This window comes from Eumetopias jubatus, unplaced genomic scaffold, assembly GCF_037043125.1.
Source record: "Eumetopias jubatus isolate StellerSeaLion01/CBP00866 unplaced genomic scaffold, mEumJub1_p1.0 scaffold_9, whole genome shotgun sequence".
NCBI lineage: Eukaryota > Metazoa > Chordata > Mammalia > Carnivora > Otariidae > Eumetopias > Eumetopias jubatus.
This window is the reverse complement of record NW_028274815.1, coordinates 95,022,703-95,037,452: the sequence shown is the minus strand read 5'-3', so window position 1 is coordinate 95,037,452 and position 14,750 is coordinate 95,022,703. Positions and strand designations below refer to the sequence as shown.

Below are 14,750 nucleotides of genomic sequence, written 5' to 3'. Positions count from 1 at the left end.
TATACCCGTTTCCTAACCAACCACTTGCTGCATTCCTCTACTCACCACACTTAGGGGACTATAATTTAAGTACTGTAATTAGAAAGACCATAGTCCAGGTTTCCTGATTTACTTTCAGAGCTTCAAGCATAAGGTCCTATTTAACACTGATAACAGATTAAAATATCACTTATGGCAAACACCATTATCTGGTAAATATCTAAATAAAACCCAACTATCATTTAAAGAAAATTTGCCAACCCAAGTTATCTACTGAGAGAAGAAACTAAACACTAGAGGAAAAATTCAAAAAAGATAAAAGGACAATGGCAACTCAAAATTTCCTGTTCCCTTTAATAGTTTCCTTATTCAAATTTTTAAAAATCAAGGCTGGCAATTTTAGACAGTCTACATGAACAAACAAATGATGGCATGTTTAATTTTAATATGGAATTAAGATGATGCCCACTTGGTTGCCTGGCAGAGCTGTCCAGACCTTTCACATTTTTCTTTCCCCCTTGGATCCCATAAAAGAGCTTGGGAGGTCAAGAGATGATCATAAATCCCAGATGAACCCACTCTGATTCTTATGACAACGCTGCAAAGTCAGAAGGAATCCTTTCCTGATTGTGACAGATTAGGGAAGAGACTCAGGAAGGTGAAGTGATTTGCTCAAGGCCACACAGCCAGGAAGTACCAGAGCTGAGATCAGAACCCAGAATCTGTCTACCTCCAAAAAGTTTATCCTCTCTCCACTATTTTATGTTGCTTCTTAATTTAAGCATTCTTCTTGATCCATCTAACCATTTCCAAAATAATAACGATGACATCAAAATCATTAATAATCACGGACTTAAAACAAATTTTCAAGATCCGACAAGATTCTCCATTAAAAGGGGAACTTTTCTCCCCAACCAAAACTAATCAAACAAACCAAAAAATACAACTTCAGAATAGAAACTTGCTTAATTCAGTGACAAGTTCTTGCTCCAATTCCAATACATCCCCATAAAAGCAGGGCCAGACAACTAATGAGGAATGAGGCCCAAGCACCCACTAGCCTGAGCCTGGCTTCAGTCCACTTCACTTGGCAGCCGCAGGCCCATATGGGCAGGGAGACTGAGAAGGTGCCGACAGTGAAACTCTCCAGGAGAGTCAGAGCCAAGCGAGCAGAGTGTCTGTGCTTTGGGTGGGAAGCAAAGCAAGTGTTCAGTACCACCCTTGAGGCAAGGTAGGACACACACAAAATGATGTGTAGACCACTTCATGTACCTAATAGCTAGCTAGGCAAGGCAATCAGAGTAAGAGTGATTATACTATTCAGGAGGCAAGTGAGTACATGCCTCTCATATATTTTTCATCAAGCCAAGATCATTTGATCATATTAAATTATTAAAAATTAATATGAATAATTGGGTTCTCTTGTGTTACAAAGGGAATATATAACCTTATTTAAAGAACTAGTTTCTCCTTGTGTCACCCTCCATTTCCTACCTGTATTCTAGATATGTTCTTAATATATATCCTCTAAAACCACTTTCAAGTCAGCTGAGGTGGGAAGTTGGCAATTGCCTACAACCATCACTTCTAGCTCATGATCCACCATACTATCTTCTACCAAATTACTCAAAGCAGGCCCATCTATTGTACTGTCTCTATTTGTATAGAATGTTACGCTTTTACAGAGTTCTTTCACACTGTTCTCTTTCAGAAATGCTCCATAAATTCTGTGCATCCCATAAATACTAGTGCTTTCTAGAGCAATGTTGCAATAGGCTACCACCCTCAGGACCCTTTAAAACTTCTACTTCCTATGCAGTTAGTCATCTGCTTCCTCTCCTCTTCCCCTCAGGGTGATGTCAGACTACTCAGGTTCTTGACCCTTCCCACCATGTGGGATGTAAGAGATACAGCCATCTCTTTGGCTCTCTGCTCCCACCTAGGGCCAGCCCAGTCCCGCTCACCTTATCCAAGACTTTACTTCTTTAGTTCTCCTCTCTCTACCCCAGGCTGTCCTCACTGGACCCCTCTCACTGCAAGCAAAAAGACTTTAAAACCATCCATGTTAAACTCTGGCTTCCATGCATGCTACCCATTCAACTAGCTCCTCTTTTCCTCCCCCCTTCCACCTCTGCAAAGCCTTAACTATACTTGCTATCTCTACTGCCCAACTCTCACTTTCTCCTCCATCCACTCCAAGTGGGCCTCATTCCCTGAGAATATTCTCAACCAGTGACATCTTGTCAAAAAAAAAAAGTCAACTGGCCATTCTCCTCTTCCCCAATCCTTGTCTCCAGGTGTCCAGACACATGCTCCTCTAGTTTCCCTCCCAGCTCCCTGGCCACCCTTTCTCAGCATCTTTGGATGGTTCCTCTCCTCCACCAACCATGGAGATGGCCCTCTCCTCTGTAGGACACAAAGTCTCTCCAGGGTGATCTCATCCAGTCCTGTGGCTTCAACACATAGCCCAACATACTAATGAGTCTTACATTTTTATTTCTAGCCTGAACCGCTCCCTCACCTTATCCCCATTCCCATGCTTCCATTTACCTTTTACTTCCTCAAATCCACCTGGCCCTCCACTAAGAATATCAGCTCCTGTTGTCTTCCTAATTTCTACCAACCTCAAGCAAGTCAAAAGAGGAAGTAAATGGCAGACAGGTGGGAAGGCCTAAAAGAAGCCAAGCACTAACTATAAAGAATAGATTACAACCTCGGCATCAGAGAAATCCAAATCAAAACCTCAATGAGATACCACCTCACACCAGTCAGAATGGCTAAAATTAACAAGTCAGGAAACGACAGATGTGGGCGGGGATGTGGAGAAAGGGGAACCCTCCTACACTGTTGGTGGGAATGCAAGCTGGTGCATCCAACTCTGCAAAACAGTATGGAGGTTCCTCAAAAAGTTAAAAATAGAGCTACCATATGACCCAGCAATTGCACCACCCCAAAGATACAAATGTAGTGATCCAAAGGGGTACGTGCACCCCAATGTTTATAGCAGCAATGTCCACAATAGCCAAACCATGGAAAGAGCCAAGATGTCCATCCACAGATGAATGGATAAAGAAGATGTGGTATATATATACAATGGAATATTACACAGCCATCAAAAAAACCCCGAAATCTTGCCCTTTGCAACGACATGGATGGAACTAGAGGGTATTATGCTAAGCGAAATAAGTCGATCAGAGAAAGACATGTATCATATGATCTCACTGATATGAGGAATTCTTAATCTCAGGAAACAAACTGAGGGTTGCTGGAGTGGTGGGGGTGGGAGGGATGGGGTGGCTGGGTGACAGACATTGGGGAGGGTATGTACTATGGTGAGCGCTGTGAATTGTGGAAGACTGATGAATCACAGACCTGTACCTCTGAAACAAATAATACATTTTATGTTAAAAAAAAAAAAGAATATATTAGGAAGGGAAAAATGAAGGGGGGAAATTGGAGGGGGAGATGAACCATGAGAGACTATGGACTCTGAGAAACAAACTGAGGGTTCTAGAGGGGAGGAGGGTGGAGGGATGGGTTAGCCTCGTGATGGGTATTAAAGATGGCACGTATTGAATGGAGCACTGGGTGTTATATGCAAACAATGAATCACGGAACACTACATCAGAAACTAATGATATAATGTATAGTGATTAACATAACATAATAAAATAAAATAAAAAAAGAATAGATTACAAACTTTAAGAAAAAGCTAAAAAAGAAAATTAACAATGAAATTTCTAGAAATTTAGAGTTTAATTTTACTCTTAAAATTCTCAATGATTAAAACTATTTTGCTGTAAAATCTGATTCATTTCTTGCATTTGCAGTGTTTTAATAAAAAAGACTTACCCTAAACAGTAACCCTGCCAAGCTCTGGGCAAACAAGTCTTTTATTTGTTTATCCTTTGGCTTCTGCATGACAGCTTCTGTTATCCTTAGTAGTATTTGCAACAGCTGTTCCCTGGGCCACCCAAAATAAAAACTCATATTATTAATCACATTTCCAAAGCACTTTAATTTATAGGTACAAGAAATTCTCTTAAGAAGCCAGCAACAATGATAATCATGTATTACTCAAAAGTATTGATAATCTGAATGCCAACTACACAATGAATACCATATTTTATCAAAATAAGCCATCTTACATTACAAAAGTTCTAAAAATATGTGACCTACACACACATCAATAGGCAGGATAAAACAGGTATCGTCCTAGCCTAATTTTATCCCCTTCTGACAGGGAGGCAAGACTGACCAATCCCTTAAAAGTGCCCAGTGAATAGTGAATAGTTGTGCCCATTTGAACTTAATGCAGCATCCTTTAGTTTTCCCATCCATTATTTCACTTAACCTGTGAGGTCTCCCCATCTATCTTTGTGGCAGGAAATAAAACAGACATTCTGGTCCTCATTCTGGGGAGATACACAGTCAGTATCATACTATGACTGAAATCCAGAGGAACTTGCAGGAAGGGGGGTTTGGAAAGGTCACCTTTGGTCACTTTGAGGCATGGAGTTTTGTGCCTGGAAGGTGCTGGGTCTTCCAAGAGGGCACTGAAGACACAAAATAACCACTAATTATGTAAATAGCAGTAAGTTCTTCAGAACAGCCAAAGGGCATTTTTCTTTTCACAGCTAAGTTACATTCTTCATATCAGTGTTTGCTTACTTTTCCTTTTCTAGAATTCCATGCAAACCAAGAACATGTATCTTTTGTATATAAGGGAGGTCTGTTTGTTCTGAGGGGAACCACACCTTTTAACTTCTCCCTCGAGGTTTATCCACTAACTGTTCATTCATCTTTATAACTTTCTCCTTGGCCTACATGCTCATTAATGATAAGATCGGGAACTGGACAAAGTCATCCAGTCCAGGTCAGATGATGAGATCTCCAAATCACAGTTCCTTTATAATCTTCTTGTACTTCCACATATTGAGACAGTCTTTTCTCTCTAACAATGATATGGACTCTCATTAAGCTTCTCATGGTACAATGACCTCTACAAATAGGGTTTCCTGCCCTATTTGTAGCTGACCCCATTTGATTTTCATCCCAGGGTTATCTGTTGGCAACATCTGGAACTTTGTTTTAGTTGTTTGCTTGTGCCGTACACTGTCTATGGGTTCTGGAAGCATGGAGTGAGAAGAGCTCTCAAGTCATGGGAGATGTGGGTGCATGCATCTAGAGCAGAGAGCTTAGAGGAGGATGAGGGAAGAAATGTCCCCAGAGCAGGGGACAGCATGTCTCTCACCATATTCAGGGTACCCAGGCCCCTGTCACAGACCCCAGCATCACCACTGCCTGCTCACATTTATGTGATGCTTAAGACAACAAAAAATAATCCTTTCCACATGAATGGTTACATACCCATCTTATGAACATGATGAGAACAAAAAGCATAATAATTTTCACATAAAACCTCAAACAAATAACATATTATATGTTAAAAAAAAAAAGAAGATAGCAGGAAGGGAAAAATGAAGGGGGGCAATCAGAGGGGGAGACGAACCATGAAAGACTATGGACTCTGAAAAACAAACTGAGGGTTCTAGAGAGGAGGGGGTTGGGGGGATGGGTTAGCCTGGTGATGGGTATTAAAGAGGGCACGTTCTGCGTGGAGCACTGGGTGTTATGCACAAACAATGAATCATGGAACACTAAATCGAAAACTAATGGTGTAATGTATGGTGATTAACATAACATAATAAAAAAAAGGAAAAAAAAAACAAACCTCAGTCATGGGAACTGCTATCAAAAATGCAAACCTGGAAGCGCCTGGGTGGCTCAGTGGGTTGAGCATCTGCCTCTTGGTTTTGGCTCAGGTCATGATCTCGGGGTCATGGGGTGGAGCTCTGCATCCGGCTCTGCACTCAGCAGGGAGTCTGCTTGAGATTCTCTCTCTCCTTCTGCCCCTCCCCCCACTCACACATTCTCTCTCTTTCTCAAATAAATAAATAAACTTAAAAAAAAGTGCAAACCTGACCAAAGCAATGACTGACAAAGACACAGGGATAGTTTAATTTCTGAACCTATGAAAACTTGGCAAGCCATGAAATTCCCACACAGTCTTCTGGAAGAAAATGAGGGTGAAAAGATCATCTGCAGTTTGGAAAAATCTTTCCTAACAAGCTGTTGACTCCAGCTTGTTTCTTTGCATTTTGTGAAATACTGACTTTCGGTCCCTCCTCCTCACAAAAGAACTGCTCCAGAGTGTAAAACTTCCGTGGGAACATGGGAAATTATGCGTGTGTGCTGTCCCTGCACTGAGGAACAGGTTTCCTGCACTCTTTACTACTGACGTTGTCCCCATCTTCTCACACAGGCGGTACTGTTAACCATTCACACAACACTGCTGTTATTTCAGGACTTCTTCTTAGCACTTCTCTGGCTACAGCCCTAGTGTAAGCTGCCATCAGTTATGGCCCCTGACTTTGTCTACTCCCCCCTCTCCCCTGCACTGTCTCTCCTCCAGAAGCAGTCAGAGAAATCTTTGGAAACATAAACTGGATCGTGTCACACTCTTGCACACACACACAGGAGTAGCCAATGTCCCTCCTGTGGCCGGCAAGGCCCACTCAACCTGGCTCTTGTTGGTCCCTGTCATATCCCCTCCCACCCTCCCTCTCCTTCTGTCTGCTCCACTACACTGGCCTAGAACACACCACACTTGGTACCTGCGTTCCTCCCATGGGAAGCTCTATGCTCAGACCTCCCGCTGGCCTCTCCCTACTGTCCTCAGGGTGCTGCTTACAAAGGTCTTCCTGGACACCTGTAGAAGAACATTCCCTCACTCTCCACTCTGTCCCCTTTCCCAGCACAGCCACTGAAACTGCTACATTCATTCTGTCTCTCAGTCTATGAGGATGGAAACCTCACAAGGGCAGAACTCTGTCTAGTTCACCTTATATCCTCACAGCAAGAGCTTACTAGTTATATACTGGATGAAAGAAGGGAGAAAGGGAATTCAGGGATTGTCCAACACTAAAATGCACAGGAAATTCTGCTAGGGAAACAGGCCACACCCCTTTCTATGTGCTACTGACTATTTTTGGGTATTTTCATCTATTTCCATAAGTTGCTTTTTCTTAATACTTTAACCTGGAAATTTCTTAATTATTAAAGAATAGAAAAGATTTGCTTAATTTTATCTCAGAATTTTCACCAAAAAAGATTATCAAAACGATCAAAATACTACTGATACAAAGGTAAACTGAATTCATAGTTTTCAAAGAAAAAACTCATCAAAAATACTATTGCTATACTATCGAGGAGCAGATGTTTCTGCTGTGAGCATACCAGCATTTCTCATTACTTCCAGTGTTACTGACACAGCATTTAACTTTGTTTAAATCATATTGTTCATCACAGTAATATTTCCAGTCTGGGAAAGATGATCCTGGAATTTATGCCTTAAAATAATTTTGATTCCTATGGTTTCTGTACCAGTGAACTTGCTACCTGACCGGATTCCTTTAGGCCCACCCTCCCTTCACCAGATAAAGAAAAAGGCTGGACTCCACAGCCCCAGGGGCCCCTGCCAGCTCAGTCCTGCCTCATTTCTATGCTTTCCACCAGGTGCACACAGAGCTTTCCAAAGCCCCCTTAGTGCTGATGCAAGGACATCCAGAAAAAGCATCCAGAACACAGGCTTGGTAACGGGGCCCCACCAAGGATTTCCATGAGGGAAGTGGTTTGCAGCGTCCTGCGCACTGAGCGCAGAGGCCAAAGCTCACTGACAGCAAGGCTGACCCAGCCAGCCCACTCCAAGGCAGCGCTGGGTGGGAAGAACATGCACAGGACAGGCTAGAGAGGCATTTACAACCAGAATTGAGGGACATGAAGAAAGAGGATTACAAAGGGGCTCTGAGGCCTCTGTTGCTGACGAACGTCTGAAAACACCTCCTAAGCTGGAGTGATGCATTCATTACAGGACAAGGGCATGGGAAAAACCTACAGCACTGTTTACTTTCAGGGATATTATAAACAGAGAGACACCAAACAAAAACAAAGGATAAAAATGAAAACATTTTGCATAAGCACATTTTCATGACGCCACTATATGTTTGACGGTACTATTTATTCAGTCATTCTGACAATTTGTCATTTAAGATAATTGTTTTTTCAAAGTGAATTTAAGGCTTCAAATTTGAAGCAATAAAAATCAGTTAACAGCATTTCAGAGCAATTAACAACCTCTCCTGGGCTTATGAAGAATGATATAAAACACCAGTTATGCTGCTTTTCCACAAAGCAGTCTGATGACAATTTAAAACGGAAAAATCTACTATTAAGTAATACGACTACTTTTAATTCAGTAACGTTTTTAAAGCCAATAATAAAAATAAACTACCAAAGAGCTGGATACTTACCTTCTTCATAATTCACAGAAACTGTTACAAAAGATTGATTACCATCTTATTGTTAACTTTGTAAAGCCATTAGTAAGTGGAGACTTTAACCTTTGAATTATTATGTTGAAAAACAGAAACATCTGTTTTACAATATTAATTAATTTGAAATAAACTTACCATGTCTTTTTATTCATTGTAAGTTCCATTATCATGCGCCTAAAAATAATCAAAACAGCTTTACAGGCATCAACTTGTTCTTTCAAGAGCATGGGAACTTCAGGACATGGTTCCAGCAAAAAGACGTTTGCTGCATTTGTCAAAAATACCTTGAAATCAACAAATTTTACATAGAAATTATAATTAAACATAAAGATCTGAACAAATTTTTCTTAAAGATAATGATACTAATTTCCCTCTACCAAGGAATCACCTTTGAGTTGTCTCAATAAGGTAAGTGGCACCAACACATACTCAGGATTTTTTTTTAAATGCTTCTCTTAGAATCACCTGAGACACCTGAAAGACCTTCTCTAAAAAATTATTAATACATACTAAAGTGCAACTTTAGAAAATTTATGAATCAGAAAAGCTTTTTAAGACTTCTTTTTGACATTCCCTCAAAGGAAAAGGGGAAAACGGTAAGATAGGATCACTGCTTCTGGGTGAGAAATTTTGGGGCCGGGGAGGGGGAGAGGAAGAGGTGCAGTTGTCAGACAGTGGCTGGGAAAAACTATCTGATTATTGTTGAATCACAGCCAGCGCCACCCAACACAGGTGCATTTCTCTAGGAGCTGTAAGGAGTCAGGAAACAGACAAGGCCACATGGTCAACAGTACATAGCTTCCAGGTGCTTCCAGGTATACTTTTAATATGAGAACTACATTATGCAACAGAATATAAAACCTAAGTGAATTCTTGGGATAAAAACAGATTTAAAAAAACTTAGATGATCAGCTGACCACGCTACACTCTACCTCAGTCCTTTACAAGTTCACTATTCTTTACTGTCAGGGGTGTTCAGAAAAAAATTGTGAGAAGCACAGATGTAGGCTATTATGTAGGAAGTGACTGCCTAGGGGCACTACAGTAAAGTAACACTGTGTTACTACTGACACAGAGGACACCAGTGACCCCTCAATTTAGGAGACTCTGAGTTGTCAGTCTGGTGATGAAGGTGGATGTGTACCATCTACTTAGATCCTATGCCTTCTTAAGTCTCCCTTGTGTTCAACAGTACAAATTCAAAGGATCTGGGAATAAACAGAGCTTTGCTGCCTCACCTGTGATTGAAATCCATTAACACAACATCTTAAAACAGATGCACAAACTGAAGAAATTAAAATAAGCTCAAAAGTCAAGTGGGTGAACTAAAATATTGACAGCCTCTAAGGTTATCTTGTGTAAGATTAAAAAGGTGTCATGGCCCAATTTTCTAGAAAGAATTACTAAATAAGCACTATAATAGCAATTGTGAAGATGATAACAGCAATTGTGAAGAATTTACTAACCTTCAAGTGGGAAAAAGGAAAACGAAGAACTTTTTCACTAATCAACTATAGCAGTTTTAGTGTAATTTTAGTGGCCATTTTTTTTTCCCCACTACCCTGACGCGATCAAGACCTGAGCTGAGAAATCAAGAGTCAGAGGCTTAACCAACTGAGCCACCCGAGTGCCGCTAGTGACCATGTTTTTGGAAGACATATGGCATAGATGATCCACTGTTAAGACAGATCTTTAGCTCAATGTATTTGGTTTCTTGATTTGAATTTGAAACTTTTCATATTCCCAAGTAAAAGTGAGAAGTCTTCATATATACTCCTTTTATTTTCTTTTTTAAAAAAGATCAAAATGCCAACTCCATGAATATTTCTTACTACCATGTCAGTATCGGTTAAGGTAAAAATAAAGAAAGAAAATTAATATGTCCAAATTGTACCTGTCAACAGCAACTGCAGAAGAGTACTAGCTTTTTCAACCTGTACTTGGCCATTTTTTCCTAATGAACCAAGGAAAGGACCAAAGATACTGGATACAAAGAGAACAAAAACAGCTATTATAATCCAAACTAAACATTTTTGAACACTGTTTTGCTATAATCAAGTGGAAAATTTTTTTTCTTGGTTTGGCCAAGTAGATGTAATTTATCCTTTCAGAAAACAAATTAACACTCTCCTGAACTTAGGGAGATACTGGCAGTGAAATGGCTGAGGATGGCATAAGGCAATCCACCTGGAGGACAAGGACTACCAAGAGACATAGGCAGGGACTCCGGCATGCACTTCTCTGGTGAAGGCACAGATTTTACTAACAACTGGCACCAGAGTTCTTTGAAGCTACTCTAGTAAAATCATCTTGATTTTGTTTAAAGTTAATTTCAAATTATTTGCTGATTTTTCATTGAAAAATGAAAAAACTCAATAGTTACAAAGTATTAAACTGCTAATGAATCTGAAAGCAAAAAGGATACCATGACAAGGAATCCTATCAAGAGATGGATGACACAAGCAGTGTCATTAAAAACTGGGCAACAGGCAAACCATGACCATGCTACCTCAGACCTCATGCCTGGCCTCTGTGTGGGAGGCCTACTGCCCATGGCTAGAGAGGTTGATACAGGGTGGAGGGTGGGGCGCCAGAGAGCAGGGGAAAGAGAGGCATTCTGTGTTTTCACTTATAGTCCTAACAACCTTCCACCTAGATGGGAGCCAAGAGGTAATCAATCTCCCAATCCCCATTTTTTGAGATAAAAACCTGAGGTCTGGGAAGATTAAGTGATCAGCCAAAGTTGTTCTTTCCACTGTTCCCAAATGGCATTGGTTCTATTTTATTTCTTGATACAGATAAATATTTAAAAATTAGAGCATTTATCATCATTCTTCATAAACAGGGAATTTTTAAGAAGAATATTCCTTGTAAGATTATATAATCATCATGCTTGTCTTGCAAATTAGAGTCCAGGTGACTGACTAACTCCCCATATGTGTTCAGAAGATACTTTTTAAGATTTGGATCTCAGTCATTTCACATTCACTGCGTAATCATCCCTCTCAAAAACCTGCAAACAGCTCATAGGGTCTCCTTCGACTAGAAAAAAATCTTTACAAATTGAAGGTGAGCAGTCAGGAAGAAAACTCAGAATGAGAACTTAAGAGCTATTTACTGACAGGTAGATAAAAATATTACCATACTTTAATGAGGCTATCACAATAAACAAAATGTTCAAATTGACTCCAACTGGAGGTCTTTATGTCTCCGGCTGGCCGCGTACCTGCAGCATAGCCTGGGCCCCGGCTTTCACGTTCTTATTTTCCTCTTCTGTCACACATCCTCTGCTCACTGCGCTCGTGAAGGAGTATGTTCGTCCCCAACTGGAAGATCGCTTATGACGAGAACCTTCAGATGAGGTCTTCAGAAGATAAAAATCAGTTAACAGAGGGGGAAGACTACATGTTTGCATATTTAATTCCTTACACTCACCAAAACATTATGAGAATATGGGTTTTAGGAGGACAAGTGTTTCTTCCATTTTGTTCACCACCTCCAGCACCTAAAATAGTGCCTAGCGTTTAGTATGTGAAGAAATAAACAAAGGTCCAATGACTGAATGAGTCTGTAACACAGACCTTTAAAATGTGTGATAAATTCCATTTACTTATCTATTCATTTTGACCTCATGACCATTTAAAATGATTTCACCAATATTAAAAAAATCAAAATTATGGAATTAATACAGATATTAAAAGTGATATGCCTTTGATCACAGTTTTAAATGTTTGTTGTTAATTGCAACAAATATCCACTTTTATTTTTTAAATTTTATTGTTATTTTAGTCACCATACATCATTAGTTTTCTTTTTTAAATTTTATTTTGTTATGTTAATCACCATACATTACATCATTAGTTTTTGATGTAGTGATCCATGATTCATTGTTTGCATATAATACCCAGTGTTCCATTCAATACGTGCCCTCTTTAATACCCATCACCAGGCTAACCTATTCCCCCACCCCCTACCCTCTAGAACCCTCAGTTTGTTTCTCAGAGTCCATAGTCTCTCATGGTTCATCTCCCCCTCTGATCCTCCCCCTTCATTTTTCCCTTCCTACTATCTTTTTTTTTAACATACAATGTATTATTTGTTTCAGAGGTACAGATCTGTGATTCAACAGTCTTCCACAATTCACAGCGCTCACCATAGCACATACCCTCCCCAAATGTCTATCACCCAGCCACCCCCTCCCTCCCACCCTCACCACTCCAGCAACCCTCAGTTTGTTTCCTGAGATTAAGAATTCTTCATATCAGTGAGATCATATGATGTATGTCTTTCTCTGATTGACTTATTTCGCTCAGCATAATACCCTCCAGTTCCATCCACATCATTGCAAATGGCAAGATTTCATTCCTTTTGATGGCTGCATAATATTCCATTGTATATATATACACCACATCTTCTTTATCCATTCATCTGTCGATGGACATCTTGGCTCTTTTAGATTTATCCAGCCTCTAAGCTTTACCTAACCAGGACTAAAAGTTCCATTCCAACAGCTCTCACTCTGAGGACAGTGCCCAGTCCTGCAGTGAGGCTTCTTGATGGAGGAGATAGCACTCATTATTAGGTTAGACCTTTCAACTGCTCTGGAACAGGCCACTGCACAAGACAAGACTGCCAAACATTCTAAATTTAGTTTTTCAAATGCTATTCATTTAAACATGTCAATACCAATAAGGCAGTGACATTTCTAGTCTCATACAGAGACGTGTAAAATGTGGTTTATAAAACAATTCTCATGCAACAGTGAATAACGAAGCTGCCATGAACACACAGACCAAGCCTGAGGGTTAGGAGGGGACCAATGACCCTGAATAGAGCCCAGAAGCAGCCTCACTGTAGCAGATCCTCATGGAACTCAGCAATTTGAGAGCATCAGCTATGATAAAAGAGCCCTGCCGGTCTATGTCCCACTGACCGGCACCTTTGCCTGACCGGGTATACTTTGCTAAAATATGTGTACTCCCAACTGAAACAAGTGATAACATATTACCTCTTTGCTGTCAGTCTCTGAAAATCCTAATTTTTCAGCATCTTCTTGGGCAGCTTCTTTTTTATCTGGTTCTTCCATGAACAAAGGTTTGTCCTGGAGGATCCACTTTCTGTACACTTGAACTACCTTCCTTGTTATAGCTATGTCACAGGAAGGCAACAAAAATGCCTAAAATAAGAAGAGAAGACTCCCTTTAACTCCACACCTGCTCAGATCACTGTAACAGACACATAACAGACATTTCCAATCACCATCACCAATTTCAGACTTTCCTCTGAAACATACAGGGCCACATATTTTTGTGCACACCAAACTTGCTGAGGAAAAAAGGCATTTTTCAATTGGGCCAGAAACTGTCATGTAATTTAAAAATAACTTCTGCATTCTGAATAATTTTTTCACAAAAATAGCCAACATGCACACCTACACAGATACTTTAATTGGCTATACAGACAATAATAGTTATACAACTGGGAACATTTCCCAATGAATTAGAAATTGATTATAAGACAACAGACATACTACCGCAGCCAGCTGCAGCCAACTGCCACACCTCTGCCTAACCCATGTTCAGGGATGTTGTGTAGGTGACAGAGGGAGTATTTACACCACAGAAGTTGGCAAATGCTAATAATTGGAGCCTTTCTTTCTTTCTTTTTTTTGTGTCTTTCTCTTCCTTCCTTCTTTATTTCCTCCCTCTCTTACACCTTCCCTTCCCTTTCTGAGAGCCAATATTCACCAGCATACCAGTGAGTAAAGATTGTACTCAGGTGTTCTGTACTCACTGGTATGCTGGTGAATGTTGGCTCTCAGAAAATACATTAAAGAGAGCCCCAGGCCAGTTGTAGCATTGTGCACATTTATGCAAACTTTTTAATTTTTTTTGAGATTTTTCAAATTTATTTTAGAGAGAGAGCAAGCATGTGCACAACAGGGAAAGGGGCAGAAGGTGAGTGAGAGGGCAAGCAGACTCCAGCACTGAGCGCAGAGCCCGATGCAGGGCTCAATCCCATGATGCTGAGATCACTACCTGAGCCAAAACCAAGAGTCAGACTTTAGCCGATTGAGCTACACAGGCACCCCATGAACTTAACAGTAAAGAATCTCTTTACACATATGCATGTAAGAATTCTGATTTAATGTAAGATTCCAAAAATATAAGCCAAAATGTAAAGGAGAAATGTATTTGCCTTTTGAGTATCAGATCTAAGGAATATTTCTGTCTGAGGGGTAAACACAAAGGAGAGGAACTCAATACTACAGGAAATGTTTTCATTCCATAGACGAGGAATTAAACTGAGGCTCAGAACACCTGAGATATTTTCCCAAGGTTACAAAGTAAGTTAGCAATGATTCTAGGTCTTGAG

General features: G+C 40.3%; 1 protein-coding gene across 4 annotated transcripts in view; it reads right to left on the bottom strand.

The window, feature by feature from the left end:
- The window catches only part of RALGAPA2 (Ral GTPase activating protein catalytic subunit alpha 2), a 341,643-nt gene that overhangs the window by 211,157 nt on the left and 115,736 nt on the right, over positions 1-14,750 (bottom strand). For all 4 annotated transcript variants that reach the window (XM_028123771.1, XM_028123769.1, XM_028123770.1 and 1 more), the window contains 4 exons: positions 13,384-13,551; positions 11,602-11,739; positions 8,511-8,659; positions 3,832-3,943 (listed from right to left, as the gene is read on the bottom strand). In XM_028123771.1, the coding sequence (XP_027979572.1) occupies positions 3,832-3,943; positions 8,511-8,659; positions 11,602-11,739; positions 13,384-13,551 (567 nt within the window). The remainder of the gene's footprint in view (positions 1-3,831; positions 3,944-8,510; positions 8,660-11,601; positions 11,740-13,383; positions 13,552-14,750) is intronic.